The sequence below is a fragment of the Acomys minous genome (assembly GCF_964271855.1).
Source record: "Acomys minous genome assembly, chromosome: 13".
Lineage (NCBI taxonomy): Eukaryota > Metazoa > Chordata > Mammalia > Rodentia > Muridae > Acomys > Acomys minous.
Window position 1 is genome coordinate 19,058,916 of NC_140495.1, and position 16,522 is coordinate 19,075,437.

At 45.2% G+C, this 16,522-nt stretch overlaps 1 protein-coding gene across 1 annotated transcript in view; it reads right to left on the minus strand.

Moving 5' to 3' along the window:
- NPHP3 (nephrocystin 3) overlaps positions 1–10,353 on the minus strand; it is a 39,650-nt gene extending 29,297 nt beyond the window's left edge. Inside the window, 7 exon segments of the mRNA XM_084754370.1 lie at positions 567–682; positions 686–727; positions 3,499–3,632; positions 4,570–4,722; positions 7,369–7,519; positions 8,353–8,478; positions 9,913–10,353. Coding sequence (XP_084610496.1) covers positions 567–682; positions 686–727; positions 3,499–3,632; positions 4,570–4,722; positions 7,369–7,519; positions 8,353–8,478; positions 9,913–10,293 — 1,103 coding nt within the window. The 5' untranslated portion in view covers positions 10,294–10,353.
- Positions 10,354–16,522: the final 6,169 nt, after the last annotated feature.

The window sequence follows — 16,522 nt, forward strand, 5'->3', positions numbered from 1 at the left end:
ACATTTGATTGATTAAAAAACCTCACAGGTGAGACCCATTAACATTACTATCCACCCTGAAACTTCACGTCTCTCAAATTGTATCCAAAGCCAGAAAACAATGAGGCTCACTGTGGACTGACATGAGAAGCCAGCAGATTGTCTGTAAAGTCAGACAATAAACTTGTGGGCTACGTAGGACATAGAATTTCTCTTGTAAATACTCCACTGTACTGCCACAGTCTGAGAGCAGCTACTAAAAACAATTGCGCAAATCTACGGATATAACTGTGTTCCAATAAAACTTTATTTACAGACGCCGATACCTGGCAGCGTTTGGCCCTAGGCCACTACTTGCCAACTGCTGATCCAAACAGTTCTTATATTAATGATGCTGATGGAACTAATGGTATAAAACTTTACTTTTTTTTTTTTTTATTTGAGTGTGAGGTAGCTATAAAGTTTATAAGATTCCACACACTGTTTTTGGCTATGAGAGTGGAATTAGGACTGATCTTGAAATTCACTTGACAGTAATCTCTTTACAGCTAATGCGAATGGTAACTCGGAGGTCTTTTTTGGCTTACCTTGGCAACGTTGAGTGAAGGAATAAGATAACTAAAGAACTCTTCTCGATTTCCCACTTTCTTACAGTGAGGTACTGATTTTCAACGTCTATTGGAAAATAAACAGCAAGGAAAAACTATCCCATGGCCTCGCACATTCTTTTAAGTTTAGGTGAATGATCCTAAAAATGAATTTAAAAAATATAAAATATATAAATGATATATTGAACTAAAGGTATATAGAATCTTATCCTTAAAAGGCATGTTTCAGAACAGTCTCCGTACTGGGTGTGGTGGCGCACGCCTTTAATTCCAGCACTCGGGAGGCAGAGGCAGGCAGATCTCTGAGTTCAAGGCCAGCCTGGTCTACAAAGCAAGTCCAGGATAGCCAAGGCTACAAGAGAAACCCTGTCTCGAAAAAACAAAAGCAAAACCAAACCAAAACAAAAGAATAGTCTCTATAAGCTGTGTCCCAATAAAAAATTAAAGTAATCACATTTTAAAGAAAATCCTATAGAGCAAAAGTAAATTCCTCTCTAAATTCCTCTTTAGAACTAAAAAGAATAGCTTGACAACATGGATATTTTCTAGCTCAGAAAATGACTTATTTCATAATTAAACAACAGAAGAAAGTATTAGGTTAGTTTGATTTGGTATTTCTCATTATTATTTTTATCATGAATAATTTGTCTTCATATCTATGTGTGTGTGTGTGTGTGTGTGTGTGTGTGTGTGTGTGAGAGAGAGAGAGAGAGAGAGAGAGAGAGAGAGAGAGAGAGAGAGAGAAATATAGTGCTTTGGGCTAGGAAATATAGTTTCCATGCTAGCAGGCTTGCCTAGCATATGAAAAGCCCTAGATCTCATTTCCAGAAACATAAAAAATTTAAAAATCTTAATAAAAAAAAACTGTTGGTCTATTATAAAGTATATTATTAAATAATGATTTTTTTTTTTATGCAAGCAATTAGTTAGATGCCTCCAATTGTCCTTGGGAGTAACCTACATGCAGTCACTAGGTGGAAGCCTTGAGATTCAAGATAGTCTATGATTTTACTAAGATTGCGTATTATTTCCAAAGAATGCTAAATAAATCTGTTAACAATCTGCAGACTATGAATTCAGTGGTTTATCTTGGGGCAGATGTATTTCAAATTCACTTCAGACAGTGATTTCTCCTTCAAAAGGTCAGGTGGCAAATTTTTGTTATAAAAAATAATAATGTCTGATAATTTATTTGTTTTAGCAGGGACTATTTATTTATTTATTGTTTTTTTGAGACAGGGCTTCTCTATGTTATCTTAGCTGTCTTGGACTAACTAGGCTGGCCTCGAACTCACAGCAATCCGCCTGCCTCTGCCTCCTCCCTCTGTACTGGGATTAAAGTCGTGCGCCACCACGCCCAGTTTAGCAGGGACTTTTTAAATCTCTTTGGTTTCTGTCCCAATTAACTCTGCTGGTAGTGCAGCCATAGTGCTTCCCCCCCTCCACACACACACTTAAAGGTGTTCCAATAACACCTTTTTGTTTGTTTGTTTGTTTTGTTTTTCGAGACAGGGTTTTTCTATGTAACCTTAGCTGTCCTAGACTTGCTTTGTAGACCAGGCTGGCCTCGAACTCACAGCGATCCGCCTGCCTCTGCCTCCTGAGTGCTGGAATTAAAAGCGTGTGCCACCACACCCGGCTCAATAACACTTTTTAAATAGTATGGATTTCATATAATTTTTACATAATGAAATAGTTTTCTTATATTTCCTTTCTCTAATAATTTGAAATGTAAAAACAAATCTTAGCTCTGGGCCACATGAAACCAGGCAGTAAGCTAGAAGTGGCCACAGGCTGTAGTTTGCTGAGCCCTACTTTAGAATAACTCCATGGGATGCCTTGAGAGGTTCAAAGTCATGATTGGTTAGGACAGCAACTAAATCAGACAGAGCCAAGGAAGGGTTCAAGTACTGCGGAGAATGGGAAAACGTGATGAAATTTGAAAAAGAAATTTTACTATATACATTTTAAACTATAGTTTCGACTTTTATATTAAGACATTGGCTTTTTGTTGTTGTTGTTTGTTTGTTTGATTGTTTTTCAAGACAAGGTTTCTCTGTATAATAGGCATGCTGTACTTGAACTTGCTGTATAGACCAGGCTAGCCTCAAACTCACAGAGATCTGATTGTCTCTGCCTCCTGAGTGCACATGCCACGAAGACACTGATATATTTTAGGTATAAAACTAAATGTAAAAGAAAAAAAAGCCATAAAGTTGTAACATCTTAGTTTCATCCTCATGTCTTAGTAGAAAGTTAAACAAAAACTAGTAGACTTAAGACAGCGTCAACGTTTACACATGTGAATGCTGACCCAGACTGCATCATCAGCAAAGCCCAACGTGTTCTGTGTTTTAAGCTGGATAATCTCCTAGGTAGTAAGCTACTTAGCTTAAATGCAATTATAGTCTGAATATAAAATTAGTTTGTATTTTGTTCATTTAGAGATAGGATCTCACTATATAGTTCAGGCTAACATCAAACTACATCATGTAGTCAGTCCTCTTGCCTTTGTCTTCTGAGCACTGAGATCACAGATATGTGCCATCACCCCAGGTATTAACTGGTATTTTCTTTTCTGTAAAAAGATGTATTTATTTTTATTTTAGGCATATGGGTGTTTCGCTTGCATGCATGTGTGCGTGTGCGTGTGCGTGTGCGTGTGTGTGTGCGTGTGTGTGTGTGTGTGTGTGTGTATTATGTGCATGCCCGGTACCCACAGAGGATAGAAGAGGGTATCCAGTCCCCCTGGAACAGGAATAACAGCCAGTTGTGAGCCAGCCATGTGGGTGTTGGGAAGCAAACCTGGGTCCCCTGCAAGATCAGCCAGAGCTCTAACTCCTGAGCCATCTCTCCAGCCCTAGACTTGCTACTTTCAATGAGTGAATACCCAATTCAGGAATATTCTCACCTTGAGGAAAAGTTCCATTTCGGGCTGGGTTTCATCTGTGTAGATGAGGTCACATCTGACTGAGTGACTCCATAGGGACGGTGAGAACAAGGGGGTGACCTGCAATAAACCAGCCACGGCGGCGTCCCAGTCATCTGGAAGGGAAGTTTCCATAAACTATGAGAAATATGCCAGAATACAACTGACAAAAGAATTCCAAGTCTGAAAAAAAGGGGTAACAGACGTGGACTAGAATCTGCTGCCACGTGCTAACAGCAACAAAGCTAGGAGAACGTAGTAGAAGGTAATTCATTTCTAGCCTCAACTTCCCCTTTGGGATTTGAGGCAATGAATGCCACTAGTGGTGTCCCCTGGAGAAGAGTAGATCTCCAGGGCAGTAGCTCCAATTCCATTTTACGTGAGCCACTCAGCCGTTCTGCTATTTGAAGAGGGTCTGTATTCCCAAGGTGATGTGTCATTTCGTCTTTTCATTCTTGCATGCAATGAGGCAAAAACGAGAGTTTAGGAGTAGTGTAAAATGAAACGCAGTTTTATGCTATTTAGTGGGAAGGAAAAATGGTAAAATATGTCATAATCAAGAACACAGCATAAAAAGGGATTTGCATTGTTCCAGTGAAACAATCTCACTGTTTTAAGGAATAAGAGTGGAGCTACTTGACAGGTCCTTGGGTCTGCAATTTCTGCAGTTCTGAACATCCCAGAGCTTGGGGTGCACTGGCTAATACTAAACTGATAGATTTATTCTTTCATGACCATCAGGCCTTTGTGTAGTCTCTTTCAGTACCATCAAAGGCTCAAGAGAGAGACTACACAGTGTTTCCCACTTTGCTACATCAAATCCCTGTGCCTCAACAAAAACACTGAGACTAACAGCTGCTAGAGCCTGGGTGGCCAGGATAGCAGGAGAACCATGTTGTCCTGAGGAGAATTATGCAGCCTCAGCCTGGTTAGCCACTGCCTCTGTGCATGCTGGCTTGCCCAATGGAAGGTTCCAGAACACTAATGACAGGCTCTGTCACACAAGATTCTAGAACAGGAGTGGTCACAACCACCAGGCAAGGGACAGGTTACCTCGGTTGATGTTTGCAAAGGGTCCTTCCACATCTATAGAGCTGTGGGCAAACTCGGGGCCTCGGAAGGACTGCTGGAGCTGGACCATGCTGTCTATGGAGGGCTCGCTTCCCAAGGCTCGGCTGGCCCAGTAGTCACATTGGGTTCCGGCAGCTGTTGCAACCAGAATTTGGAATTTCATTAAGACCAAGTTACCAAGTATTTTAAAACCTACCATATATGTCAGATAGGTGTTTTCGTGTCAAGGTAGGCTATATATTTATAAGTATGACAAGCATGTTCAAATAATAGTTCTCAAAACATTTTGGCACTGGCTCTTGGCAAAGCACTTTAGTTATGGTTAACAGAATTCTGGTTGTCATCTCAAATTCAAAGAAGGGATTAAGAATAGGAAAAAGGAAAAGAAAAAGGAATCTAAGAAATAAAGTGTTTGTTTTTTGTAAGAGGCAGTTTAAGGTCAGTAAGAAGCCTAAGGACCCAAATCCAATACCTGGAGTGCAATTGGCAGAAGGAGAGAACTGATTCTCACAGATTGTCTTCTGACCTCCACACACATGCACTCCTACCCACATGTATATACACACACACACTCACATGCATATACATACACACCCCCACATGCATATACACACACCCCCACATGCATATACATACCATAACCACACACATATTCACAAAATCAACTAACAAATGTAATAAAATATTAAAATGAGGCAGCTTAAAAACACCACAAGCAATTCTAAAAAGTCTACTTCCAGCCAGGCGTGTGACGCATGCCTTTAATCTCAGCACTTGGGAGACAGAGGCAGGTGGTTCGTTGTGAGTTTGAGGCTAGCCTGGTCTACAAAGTGAGCCTAGGACAGCCAAGGCTACACAGAGAAACCCTGTCTCGAAAAACCAAAACAAACAAACAAACAAACAAACAAACAAAAAAACTACTTGCAATTGGACATTTACACATCCATTAAAATGTAAAAGAGCTTTCCCCCCCCCCCTCCTGAGTCTTAGCCCAGGCTGTCCTGGAACTCACTCTGTAGACCAGGCTCCTGCCTCTGCCTCCTGAAATTAATGGTGAATGCCACTATGCCCAGCTTATGTAGTGACTTTGAAGGTTGACTGTCAACAGGGCACTGATAACTTGTATCCTTCTGGTTTAAGTCAATGTACCAAGGAGAAAGACCAAGAAGGGACCATGAACTTGTTTCTGTTAACTTGCTAAGACAATCACAGTAGCTTTGATACATTGTACACTGAACAAGCCAGTATGGAAGCAACCAGTAAGACTAACGTGATGGCAGGAAGCACTTTCTCAGCTGCTCTTGTCCCATCAGAATCATCACATCTTTTCCTCAAGAGTCCCAGGTCCCAGGTTGCAATCCAAGGGAAATAAAATGAAAACTAGAAAGGAACTGCCAGTTTCCATATTTTACTCCTAAAACATCACTCTGTAGGCCCCTAGAAAGAGAGAGGCCACAGCATCTTTTTCTTACACCTACAAGAAACTTTCCCTTTTTCTCATACTAATCACAGTTTATTAATATTTTCTTGAAGCATGGGAAATGCCTTCAATTCTGTGATTTCAGGCTTTTCTTTTTTGCTAGAAAAATGTCTTAAATGCGTACTATAAAACGGAAGCTTTTTGGGTGACTCATAACACTACTTTGGAAATAGTAAAACACAATGCAGGGATTGAGCAAAGTTGAAAAGAATACACCACTATATGGGGAATAACCTGTAGAGAATGTAACTCCAGGATGCACAGCTCCCTTCGTGCTTTAGCTGGACACGTATCTGCCTGGCTATTGATCACACTTTCCTGTCTTCCTAGGTCTGGCTTTGACCAGGGCCATTTGAGCAGTGGTGACTGTATTTCAAGTTGTGCCTTCAGAAAAAGCAAGGTGTCTAGCTGTGATGCTACTTTAAAAAAAATAGTTTTGCAAATGTGTGTGTGTGTGTGTGTGGTGTTGTGTATACAAGCATGTGTGTATGTATAAGTCAGAGGACAGCTTCCGGAGTCAGTTCTCTCCTGAAACTCTGTGGGGTCCCAGGACAGAACTCAGGTGGCCAGGCCTGGGTGAGAGTGCCTCTAGCTCTGGAACCACGTTGCAGGCTCAGTGGATAATCTTGATTGTTCAATTGACAGGGTTTGGAATCACTGAAGAGACAAACCTCTGGACGCGTCCAGCCTGGGTCAGTTGAGGTTGGGCAAGACCCATCCTAACTGTGGGCTGTACCCCATGCCCACGGGCTGGGGGTCCCGAACTGCACGGAAAGGAGAAAAAGCAAGCTGAGCATTGGATTCATTACTGTGCTTCCTAACTGAATGCAGCAGGACCAGCTGCCTCATGCTCTTGTTGCTGTGACATCATTGCGGTGAACAGAAACAAGACCTTCCTCCTTAAGTAGTTTGCTGACGGGCACTTTGTCATAGCAACAAGAAGAGCACTTCACACTCTCCCTTTTTTTTTTTTTCCCTTTGGAGAAAATGCAGATGTGATCTAGAGCAGGTACCTTGGGCAGGGTGGGTGGGAGGTTGTGGAGAGAGAGAGCACACATACACATCATGGGCTAGCATGGGTGGCAGGATAGGATGACAAGAGAACGCCTAGCCCCCTGATGTAGTACACTTCAAGGAGAGGAGGTCCTGAGAGTTGAGAGAGACACCAAAAGCTCCCCACTATTTGCAAGGGCAGAGTAAGCATTAAGCCCACGCACGGAGAGTAAAAGGACTACAGCAGTTGGCTCTGGGCGTCACTACAGCTCTGTGGACAGCGTAACATGAACAGAAGATGAGTTTACCAGTGACATCTGTGCAGTTGTCATCCGAATCAGACTCCCCAGGGTCAAACACTTGGATCCCCTGAGCCTGCAGCCTCTGAAGTTTGCTCTCCAGCTCTCGCTTGGCTCTCAGTAAGTCCTGAATTTCATTCTCTTTGGTCTCCCTAAAAATCTTTTTAAAAGTAGAATTTAAATTTGAAACACACATATATAATCATGACATAGCACCACCGACTTCATAAAGTCAGTACCCATTTGGTTCTCAGTCTCCTCACTGTAACAGAATGATGTCTCCAGACCTTCACTTTACTGTCCACAATGGAACTCACTGGAAGTCTGGTGGCATGGAGGTGTGTCTTGTGTGACATATAACAAATCTGTTTTCCTCATGCCAGACACAGTACAGACTGTCCCCAAGCATGTCCCAATTGCTTCGTCTCACAAAGAAACACGTTCTCGGAGGCCTGAGAGACCATACAGTGGCTAAGAGCACACACTGCTCTCACTGAAAACCTGAGTTCGATTCCTAGCACTCATGTTGGGCGGGTCACAGGGACCTGTTAACTCCAGCTCCAGGATAGCTCTGGCCTCCACGGGCACTGCATTCATGTGTGTGCTGTGCATGAACTTAAAGATAAAAATTAACAAAATTCACACTCATTTCTCAATATCTCAGCTTCATATCCGTATCAAATAAATGACACCTGAGAACAGGAAACACTTTCTTTTCTAGCTCTTGCGACCTTCCTGAGTGTTACTTGAGTTATCTCTATGCACCATGACAGCAGATGGGAGAAAAAAAAATTAAGACAGGGTCTCACTATATAGTTCTGGCTTTTCTGCAACTCTGTAGGCCAGGCTGGCCTCGAACTCACAGAGATCTGTCTGCCTCTGCATCCAGAGTCCTGGCCTTAAAAGGTATGTACGTTACCACACTTTGACTTTTTAAAAATTGTTTTTAATCTGTGTCACTTGGGGTAAGGGGTAGAAACAACAGGAATTTACCTTGAATTGCCTTTTAACTCTGTCTCTGTCATGTTCAAATGTGACTGCTCTCTCCATGGCTTGGTACTTGGCTTCTAAAGCGCCCTCTTTTTCCCGAAGTATCTTCTGGTAAGTTTTCTGAAGTGCCTGCAATGATTCACCTTGTTACCTCTTAACAAAAAACGGCCTTCCATCCACATTTTAAATTCTTACATATATGTTTACATATTTGGGGCTTTTTACTACTCTACTGAGTATTTTATCAGTTATAAAGCACTTCTATGTTGTCATTTTTCCCAAGCAAAATAGAAAAAAAAATGCAAGCATGTTTGAATCCTAGCAAACAGGTTCTTCAGCGATGAGCCTCCAATGGAAATTAATGCTTTTTTCTCTGTACCAGCTCTGGAATTTTTTTATGCCTTGGGTTTCTAAGGGAATAAGAAATGCAATTTGTAAGGCTTAGCTTGATGAATAATTAGTGTGAAAGTTTCTGTGCTCCTTGGCATTACATATTAATCATTTTACTGATCCCCTGAGCCGTTCACAGTCTGGATCCGCGGCAGGCCTCCAGTAAATGTCAACACAGCTGAATGAAATAAATGTGGTAGAGTTTTCTCGAGATTATGCAGGTAAGAAAGGAACAACGGGTTACACAAGGAATTGGGGGTGCTGACAGGAGTGAATTGTGACTCTGTGTCTGTCAGCACACACTGGCCTCTCTCCTGCCCCTCACTCCTAGTTCTCAGTGGGCAGTGGTGGGCACACATGAAACCCCACAGGAGAAATGCACAAGTCCACGTTATGCGGGCAAGTGCGTTGGCCTCCCAGTAGAAAGTGAGGGCGGCAGGGAGCCGCTGGTGAGAATATCTTCCCAGTTAATATGCTAATAGTACGACAGACAATGAAGGGCTTCATAAAACCTGATGGGTTTTATGGTGCCCGACTAGAATTAAAAAAAAAAAAATCTATGGTGTTTATTTCAGTCCTATTTCGATGGGCCCTGGAGCTGTCAGAGATCCTTCCCACGGAAGAGAAAGGCACAAACAAATGACCACCAGATAGCTCAGAGCCCATGGCATGTAGTCCCAGAGTTTTGCTCTGAGAAATTGCTCCGAATGAATTGAAGACGATCTGTCATAAGGCCTAAACAGCACGGCAGTAAATCTTGAGTCCATCAACCAAATGGACTAAGGGAATGTGAGTCCTCTCAAGGAAGGCTTTCAACCACAACAGTTGAAAACGACGGAAACAGGAGATTTCCAGAAAAATGCCTATCATATCAATAAAATCCAGAATCTGCAGAACACCATGAAGAAAGCGGCTTCAGGACTTGGGTTGATTGAGTCAAGGTGTCTAAGTGAATGAACTGGAAACTGAAAGGGGAGCGGCGAGATGCTGCTAAATTAGTTTAGACTCAAGTAACGATTGCTTATAAACAAGGAGCAGCTTCTGTACAACTTGGAAAACAACTTGGTTTGTAGCTGGGGTAGGATGGTGGTGCCACCAAGCGGCTGAGCAGCGCGCCGGGGTCTCAGTTTCCCCAGAGCCTCCCTCAAGCAGCGGGCTTCTGTCCCCCTTTACCTGCAGCTCCGCCCGCAGCCGTTTGTTCTCGGTGTCCAGCTTGGCCTCTCGGCGGCCCATGGACAGCAACTCCTGGTTCTTGCTGACCCGGAAGATCTCATACTCCTTCTTGAGCCGCTCGAACTCGGCGACCGCATACTCCAGCTCCGGCACGGACGAGCCGGTGGACTTGAAGCTGGCGCCCAGCAGCCCGCCGCCCCCGGCCGCGCGAGGCAGCGACCCGGGCCCGGCTCCCGCGCCCCTGCGGAATGAGCTGCGCAGCAGGCGGGCCTTGGGTTTCACCTCCACCGGGATCTCGCAGGCCTCGCCGCCTCCTGCCCCGTACGTGTCCTCGATCACCTCCCCGCCAGCGGGGCTCATCAGCGACGAGGCTGTCCCCATGGTGCCCGAGGCCGGTAGCCTGCTGGACGCCAGGAGGAGGCGTGGTTAGAGGGCGGAGCCTGGCGAGCAGGGCGGAGCAGGGCGGCGAGAGACTAGAACCGGAGAGGGGCGTGGCCAGGAGCAAGGGCGAGGTGAAGAAGGGGCGGAGGCCAGACCTTCAGAGCGTGGCCGAGAGGGTGGGTCGGGGTGCCCCAACCGGGAGGGCGGAGTCTGAAGAGGAGCAAAGCAGTGAGTGAGCGGGACCTGGAGATTGGGGGGAGGAGCGGAACGTGGCAATGGGAAGGGGCGTGGAGTTGGAGAAGAGCGGCTAAACTGGGGAGGGGCGTGGTCATATTTTCGGGGCGTGGTCGAACAAGCGGGGCGTGCTGCGGCTACGGAAGAGGAGGCCCTAGCTTGGCGAGAAGGTTGGGATTTGGCAGGGAGAGGAGGCGTGGTAGGTGAGAATGTTGGGCTAGATTTGGGGGGCGTAACCCCGCAGTGAGACGTAATGCGACTACGGGAATTGGGGGCGGGGAGCGGGGGGGGGGGAAAGGAGCAGTGGAGAGGGAAAAGAGAGAGTCACAGTCAGAGAATCTGAGAGAGGGTCCTTGGCAGGACTGCGATAAACTGCGTGGCCGGGGGTGGGGTGGAGGGTGGGGGGTAGGGTGGGGGTGGGGAGGGGGCGGAAAGAGTGGAGCCCAGAGGGGCGGAGTCAAGTCTCGGAGGGTGCCCGAACTAGCGGGGCTTGCGCTTCGGAGGAAGAGGATGAGAGAAAAGGATTAGTAGAGAGAGGGTTACAAGAAAGAAGAATCGGGAAGAATGGTTTGAGTATCACAGACAGGCTGGAGGCCTTGAGAACTTGCTTTGCAAGAACAGGCAGCAGGATAGAGATGGTCAAGCAGGACAGAACCAGGAGAAGAGCTAGACTTGGCATATCCCGAAGGGAAAGCTCGGGACTAAGCCCAAACCTACAAGCGAGAAGGGAGCCGCTCCGTTTCCTCTGTAAGACTTTAGTTTCCGCACGAATTAGGCTGCACACCCACCTGTCCCTGCGCCACCGCTGCTGATTCTGTGCCCTTTCCAGGGGCAGTTTCTGATACTCTGCCCTTCCCAGAGGCAGTTCAGTGTCTAGTGTGTCTCTCAGTGTTTGTGATAAATAATGCCAGCCAAGAAAAGAGCTTGGAAGAGTCAGCACCTGAGACCACCCAGGACCATCCTTTGATAAGCTTAAGTTTTCCGTTGCCTGGCAACAGAGATGCTGGGGACCTTATCCCGGACAAAAGGAAAGTATAATTACAGGGTTTGCTATCCTTTTTTTCATTCTGTTCCGAGTTGACCTTTGTCTGCTATCTTATTTTCCTACCCATCCCAGATTGGTACCCCAGGTTAGAGGGGACAGAAAGGGCAGAAGTGGCCTTAACTGACACTGTTGTGGGCTGGGCGCTGGTGCTCTTTATACTCGTCCTTCTTCCCTTCTTAGGCAATCTGGAAATTTCTTCAAAATGCCAGCCGTTTTCTCCACCCTGCCATCGTTCTCTCATTGCTGGGAGTCCCTTGCCAAAGGATGATATAACTTTATTCCAGCTCTTGCTTACTCCTTCGCCAGCTGCAAGAAATCTATCGGCTTTTTAAGCATCTGTCCATGCAGAGCCTCCTCAGGCTGACCTAAGATAGTCTTTGGTGACTCACTTGACCACAGACTTTCATCTGATCAACAGGCATCGTCGGGATTCTTGGAAAGCCTACTCTCAGATGTAGATAGCCAACAAGATGACCGCCAGGAAGGTGACCCCTTGGCACCTGGGACAAGGAAGAGGAAGCTGTGAGGTTGGACAGGAGAGGTTGCATTCTTCTGCACAGTCTCAACAAAGACCTCAGCCAGGTCTGCAGGGACTTCAGAAGCTGGGATGGCCCTGTAGAGTTGTTCTAAGTTGGTTTGGGGGGCCAGGACTTTAAAACTTCACATAATCCAGTCATCCGCTCCCTTTAGCTGGTGGGGACTGATGGCTGAGTCATATCTACCACACAGCAAACAGCCTTTCCTCCAAAGAACTCTCGCAATGTTGGTTCATTCTAAACCCTGAACAAACACCCCTGAGCTTCTTCCATCATAGTAGCTAGCTGGTCATCTTTTCTCTGACCCCTAAAAAAGTGTCTTTTATTCCCCTGGCTCAATTGTTGTCTGGGAAGCTTACTGCTTCCTTCTGCTAATCTAGGCCCAGTCCTGGAAGTGTCTAGCCTCCATGCAATCTGAGGCTTAGACTGTTTTCAGCCTCTGAGACTTACTGCTTAACAAGCTCACTCTTTCTTGTCTTATTGAGCTCTGGGCTAGCTGGTTCAACTCAGCTGTTCTGGCTCAAACTCCTCTCCCAGCTGACTGATTCAAACTGGCTTCTCTCAACCTCTGAGTTGTTCTCCTTGGCCTCAACTAACTCAGCAAATTGCTCTAACCTGGCTTCTCATTTTCTGGCTTGTTCTGTCTTTACCTGAGTTCTCTCTCTCTGCAACCCATCTCTTTATTACTGTCCTGGTAAAAACTGCCCCCCACCTCTCTGTAAAACTGCCTCTTAAGTAGCTGCCCTTTCCTCTCTCGTCTCCTGAGAGTTGAGCATATGCTATTCTGTCAAATCTTCTCTGATTCGTTACCTTTTCTGTCACTCAATTAAACATCACTTTCAAATATGCATGCTTCCTTCTACAAACTAACTTTACCTTTGTTTAGGATTAAAGGCATGTGCCACCACACCTGGACCTAAGCTTTTCTTTACCTGATACTTGCTCTATACCAGGCTGGCCTTGAACTCAGATCTGCCTGCCTCTGTCACCTGGATTAAAGGTGCGTTTGTATTCCAGCCAGATCACACAGACCTAGAAGATCTTTGGATGTGATCTCTTGCCAGAGCAGCCATGTTCTGGATTAACATTCCTCTACACTCTTCTAACTTGAAAGATTGCATATTGATTTCTCCGGTTAGTTCATAAGGTTTCTAAAGGGAAACATTTGCTCTATAATAGAACTTCCCTCCATTCTCAAATCCTTGCTAGTTGCTGATTGCTGATGTCTGTTCCTTCAATGTAGATCAGAAATTAAGGACCATTCTCTAGAGTTCTTGTCTTGTCTTCTTCCATCCTTCCTTTTCTTTTTAAGCCAGGGTCTCCTGTAGCCCAGACTGGTCTCAACCTTTGTAGCTTTGTAGCTCTGGATGACCTTTAACTTCTGATCCTCCTGCCTCCACCTTCCAGGTACTGAAATTGCAGGTAGATGCCACCACAACTGGTTTATGCAATGCTGGGGATCAAACCCAGAGCTTTACGAGTGCTAGGCCAACACATCCCGCCCTGACCTCTAGACAGCTGACAATGCGTTTGAAAATACTTATGTTTGGAACAGGACACAGCTGAAGACATCCATGAGTGTGCCCGCAGAAAAGGCATCACCTGCCTCTTCCAACAGATGACAGAAAAGAAGTATACTAATTGCTGACCTGTGGGAATTCAGATTCTCCTAAGAGCCTTAAAGTGATCAACCCCCTGCCTCGTTCCCATCATCCCTTTGATGATGTCCCCTGTTGGACATACACTTCACCATTATTGGGCCACTTTCCTTCTGCCATCAACACGGTTGCTGTTTTCCTTGAGATACTCTCTGTCAACCCTCATTTCTTCAGATTGTAGCTTCTTTCTCTGACAGATACCCAGAATACTAGATAACCATAGCTCTTGGAAGTTAATCCCCATGCCAAGAGTTTCAACAATCATTGCATGGCCTGTGCAAAGCACTCCAAGCAATGTGTTCCATTCTGCATCAGTTGCATCCACATGTGTGAGGATCATTCTCCATTGTCAACGTGACAGGATTCGGAGTCATCAAGCAGAGGCACCCGTTGGCCCGTCGGTGAGGGCATTTCCCAGAGAGGTTTGGCTGACCATGGGTGAATGTGGGCGCTACCATTCTACCTGTTGGGGTCTCAGAATGAGTACGCAGGAGGAAGCAGCTGGACCATTGGAGTTCATCTCTCTCAGTTTCATCACTGTGGATGCGATGTGAACAGCTTTCTCATAGTCTGGCCATGATGCCTTCCTGCCATGAGGGACAGTACCAAACTGTGAGCCAGAATAATCCCTTCTTCCCTCCCTCCTGCCCTCCCTCCCTCCTGTCTTCCCTCTCTCCTGCCCTTCCTCCCTCCTGCCCTCCCTCCCTCCTGCCCTCCCTCCCTCCTTTTCTTCCATAAGTTACCCTTTGACAGGTATTTGTCACAACAATATGAAAAGTGATATGAAATTTTACCAACTAGGAGGGATTTTTTTTTGTAATTTTTTGGTTGTTATTGATGCTCTACCACCAGTCGTTGGATATTTCCTGAGCATATAGAGTAGTGGAAATAGCTGGTAATCTGAAAAGACCTATTATGATCTCAATTCTCACAGAGCTCACGGATGAGACTACTTGTTACCACCATCTGCAAATAGCTTCAAATGGCTATGTAGATGCCCCAAACACAAAACCAGGTCTGCCGAGACCCTGGACCTATCTGCATCTGTAGAGACGATGACAAAGACACTGTCTTCCTTATCAAGTAACTATACATACATTCAGCCTGCATGCAGACCTTGGATAAGCACTGATCAGTGTCTATGTGGGCAATCCAAGTGAAGGAGCCCAAAGGTTACCACGCACAAGGAGCCAGCAGGGACACAGTATGATAGGGTAGTAGATTCACTTCATGTTTATGAATTTTAAAGCATAGCAGAGTATAGTCTAATCTCAGTTTCATAATTTTCCTTCCTTATACCTACCTACCCCACTCTGCATTTTGAAAGTTTAGCATTGATCATAGAGATACAGTGGGGAGTAAAATTTCTGGCATGTTAGCTGGTGACTGATTAAAGACAGGTCTTTTGGGGACAGAGACATGGCAAAGGCTGCTGAGACTGACAGCCTGAGTTCAGTTCTTGAGACTTACATCATAGAGGTGGAGAGCTGAGTCCTGAAAGTCGTTCTCTGACTTACAAATGCAAGCCACAGTGTAATTTTAAAAGACAGAATGTGAGGAGGGGCTTTTTGAGATAGGGTCTCACTTTGTAGCCCAGACTGGCCTTCAACTCTCTTACTCCACCCCAAACGTCCAGTGAGCTTGGATTAAAGATGTGCCTCACCGTATCTGCTTTGACTACTAACATTTTCAACACTTCTCCCACTGAAAGATACAGTTTGAGGGGGTTGGAGAAATGGCTCAGAGGTTAAGATCACTGGCTGCTCTTCCAGAGGTCCTGAGTCCAATTCCCAGTAACCACATGGTGGCTCATAGCCATTTATAATGAGATCTGGTGCCCTCTTCTGGCCTGCAGGCATACATGCAGGCAGAATACTGTGTACATAATAAATAAATGAATCTTGGAAAGAAAGAAAGAAACAAAGAAACAAAGAAAGAAACAAAGAGTTTGAGAAAAAGAGTGCCTACATTTGTGGGACTAAGTGCTAAAGAGGAATGTAATGCCCTTGTTAAAAAATCATGAATTTCAAGCTACAGCATCAGCCTGTTAACCCCAAAGTGCAGCCCTTTGAGTGTGGGGGCCAGGGGAGGGGCAGCATATGGGAGTCTTCATGGGGGTTGCATGAAGTTGTCTGCTTATGACTGTGTGCCTCAGGGTTTGGTGAGCCCTGCCACTGCTTTGACCAACAAACTGTAGCAGAAGTAACATTGTGACAGTTTCTAAGATGAGTCCCTGAGAGGATGGCCATTCCAATTGGAGTATTCTGGAACTCTCTGGAAGCCATACTGTTGAGTTCATGTGCAGATGTCAGCCTCAGCTGGGTTCAGACTTCCAGCCACCTTTCCCAAGTCACATGTGCTAAGGTCATCTCTTCTGTTTAGAGCAGCCCCTTACCATCTGTGTAATGAGAGACTTTGATAAAGTCAGGAGTATAATGAAATTGTGCTTCCTTTCAGCCACTAACTTTTGGCCATTCTCACGCCTACAAGAAGAAGAAGAAGAAGAAGAAGAAGAAGAAGAAGAAGAAGAAGAAGAAGAAGAAGAAGAAGAAGCAGCAGCTACTATTTGATTTGAGTAGCATGTCAAATTAACAAACTGACTGTTCTTCAAAATACCTCAGAGAAAATGGCACTTTGTATCTGTCTCTCTGATTCTGAATTTTGAGATTACTCGGGTCAGCAGCTTGTTATGTCTTAGAACTGAAGTCCCAGCACTAAGGAATCTGAGGCAGGAGAATAACCATTAGTTCCAGGCC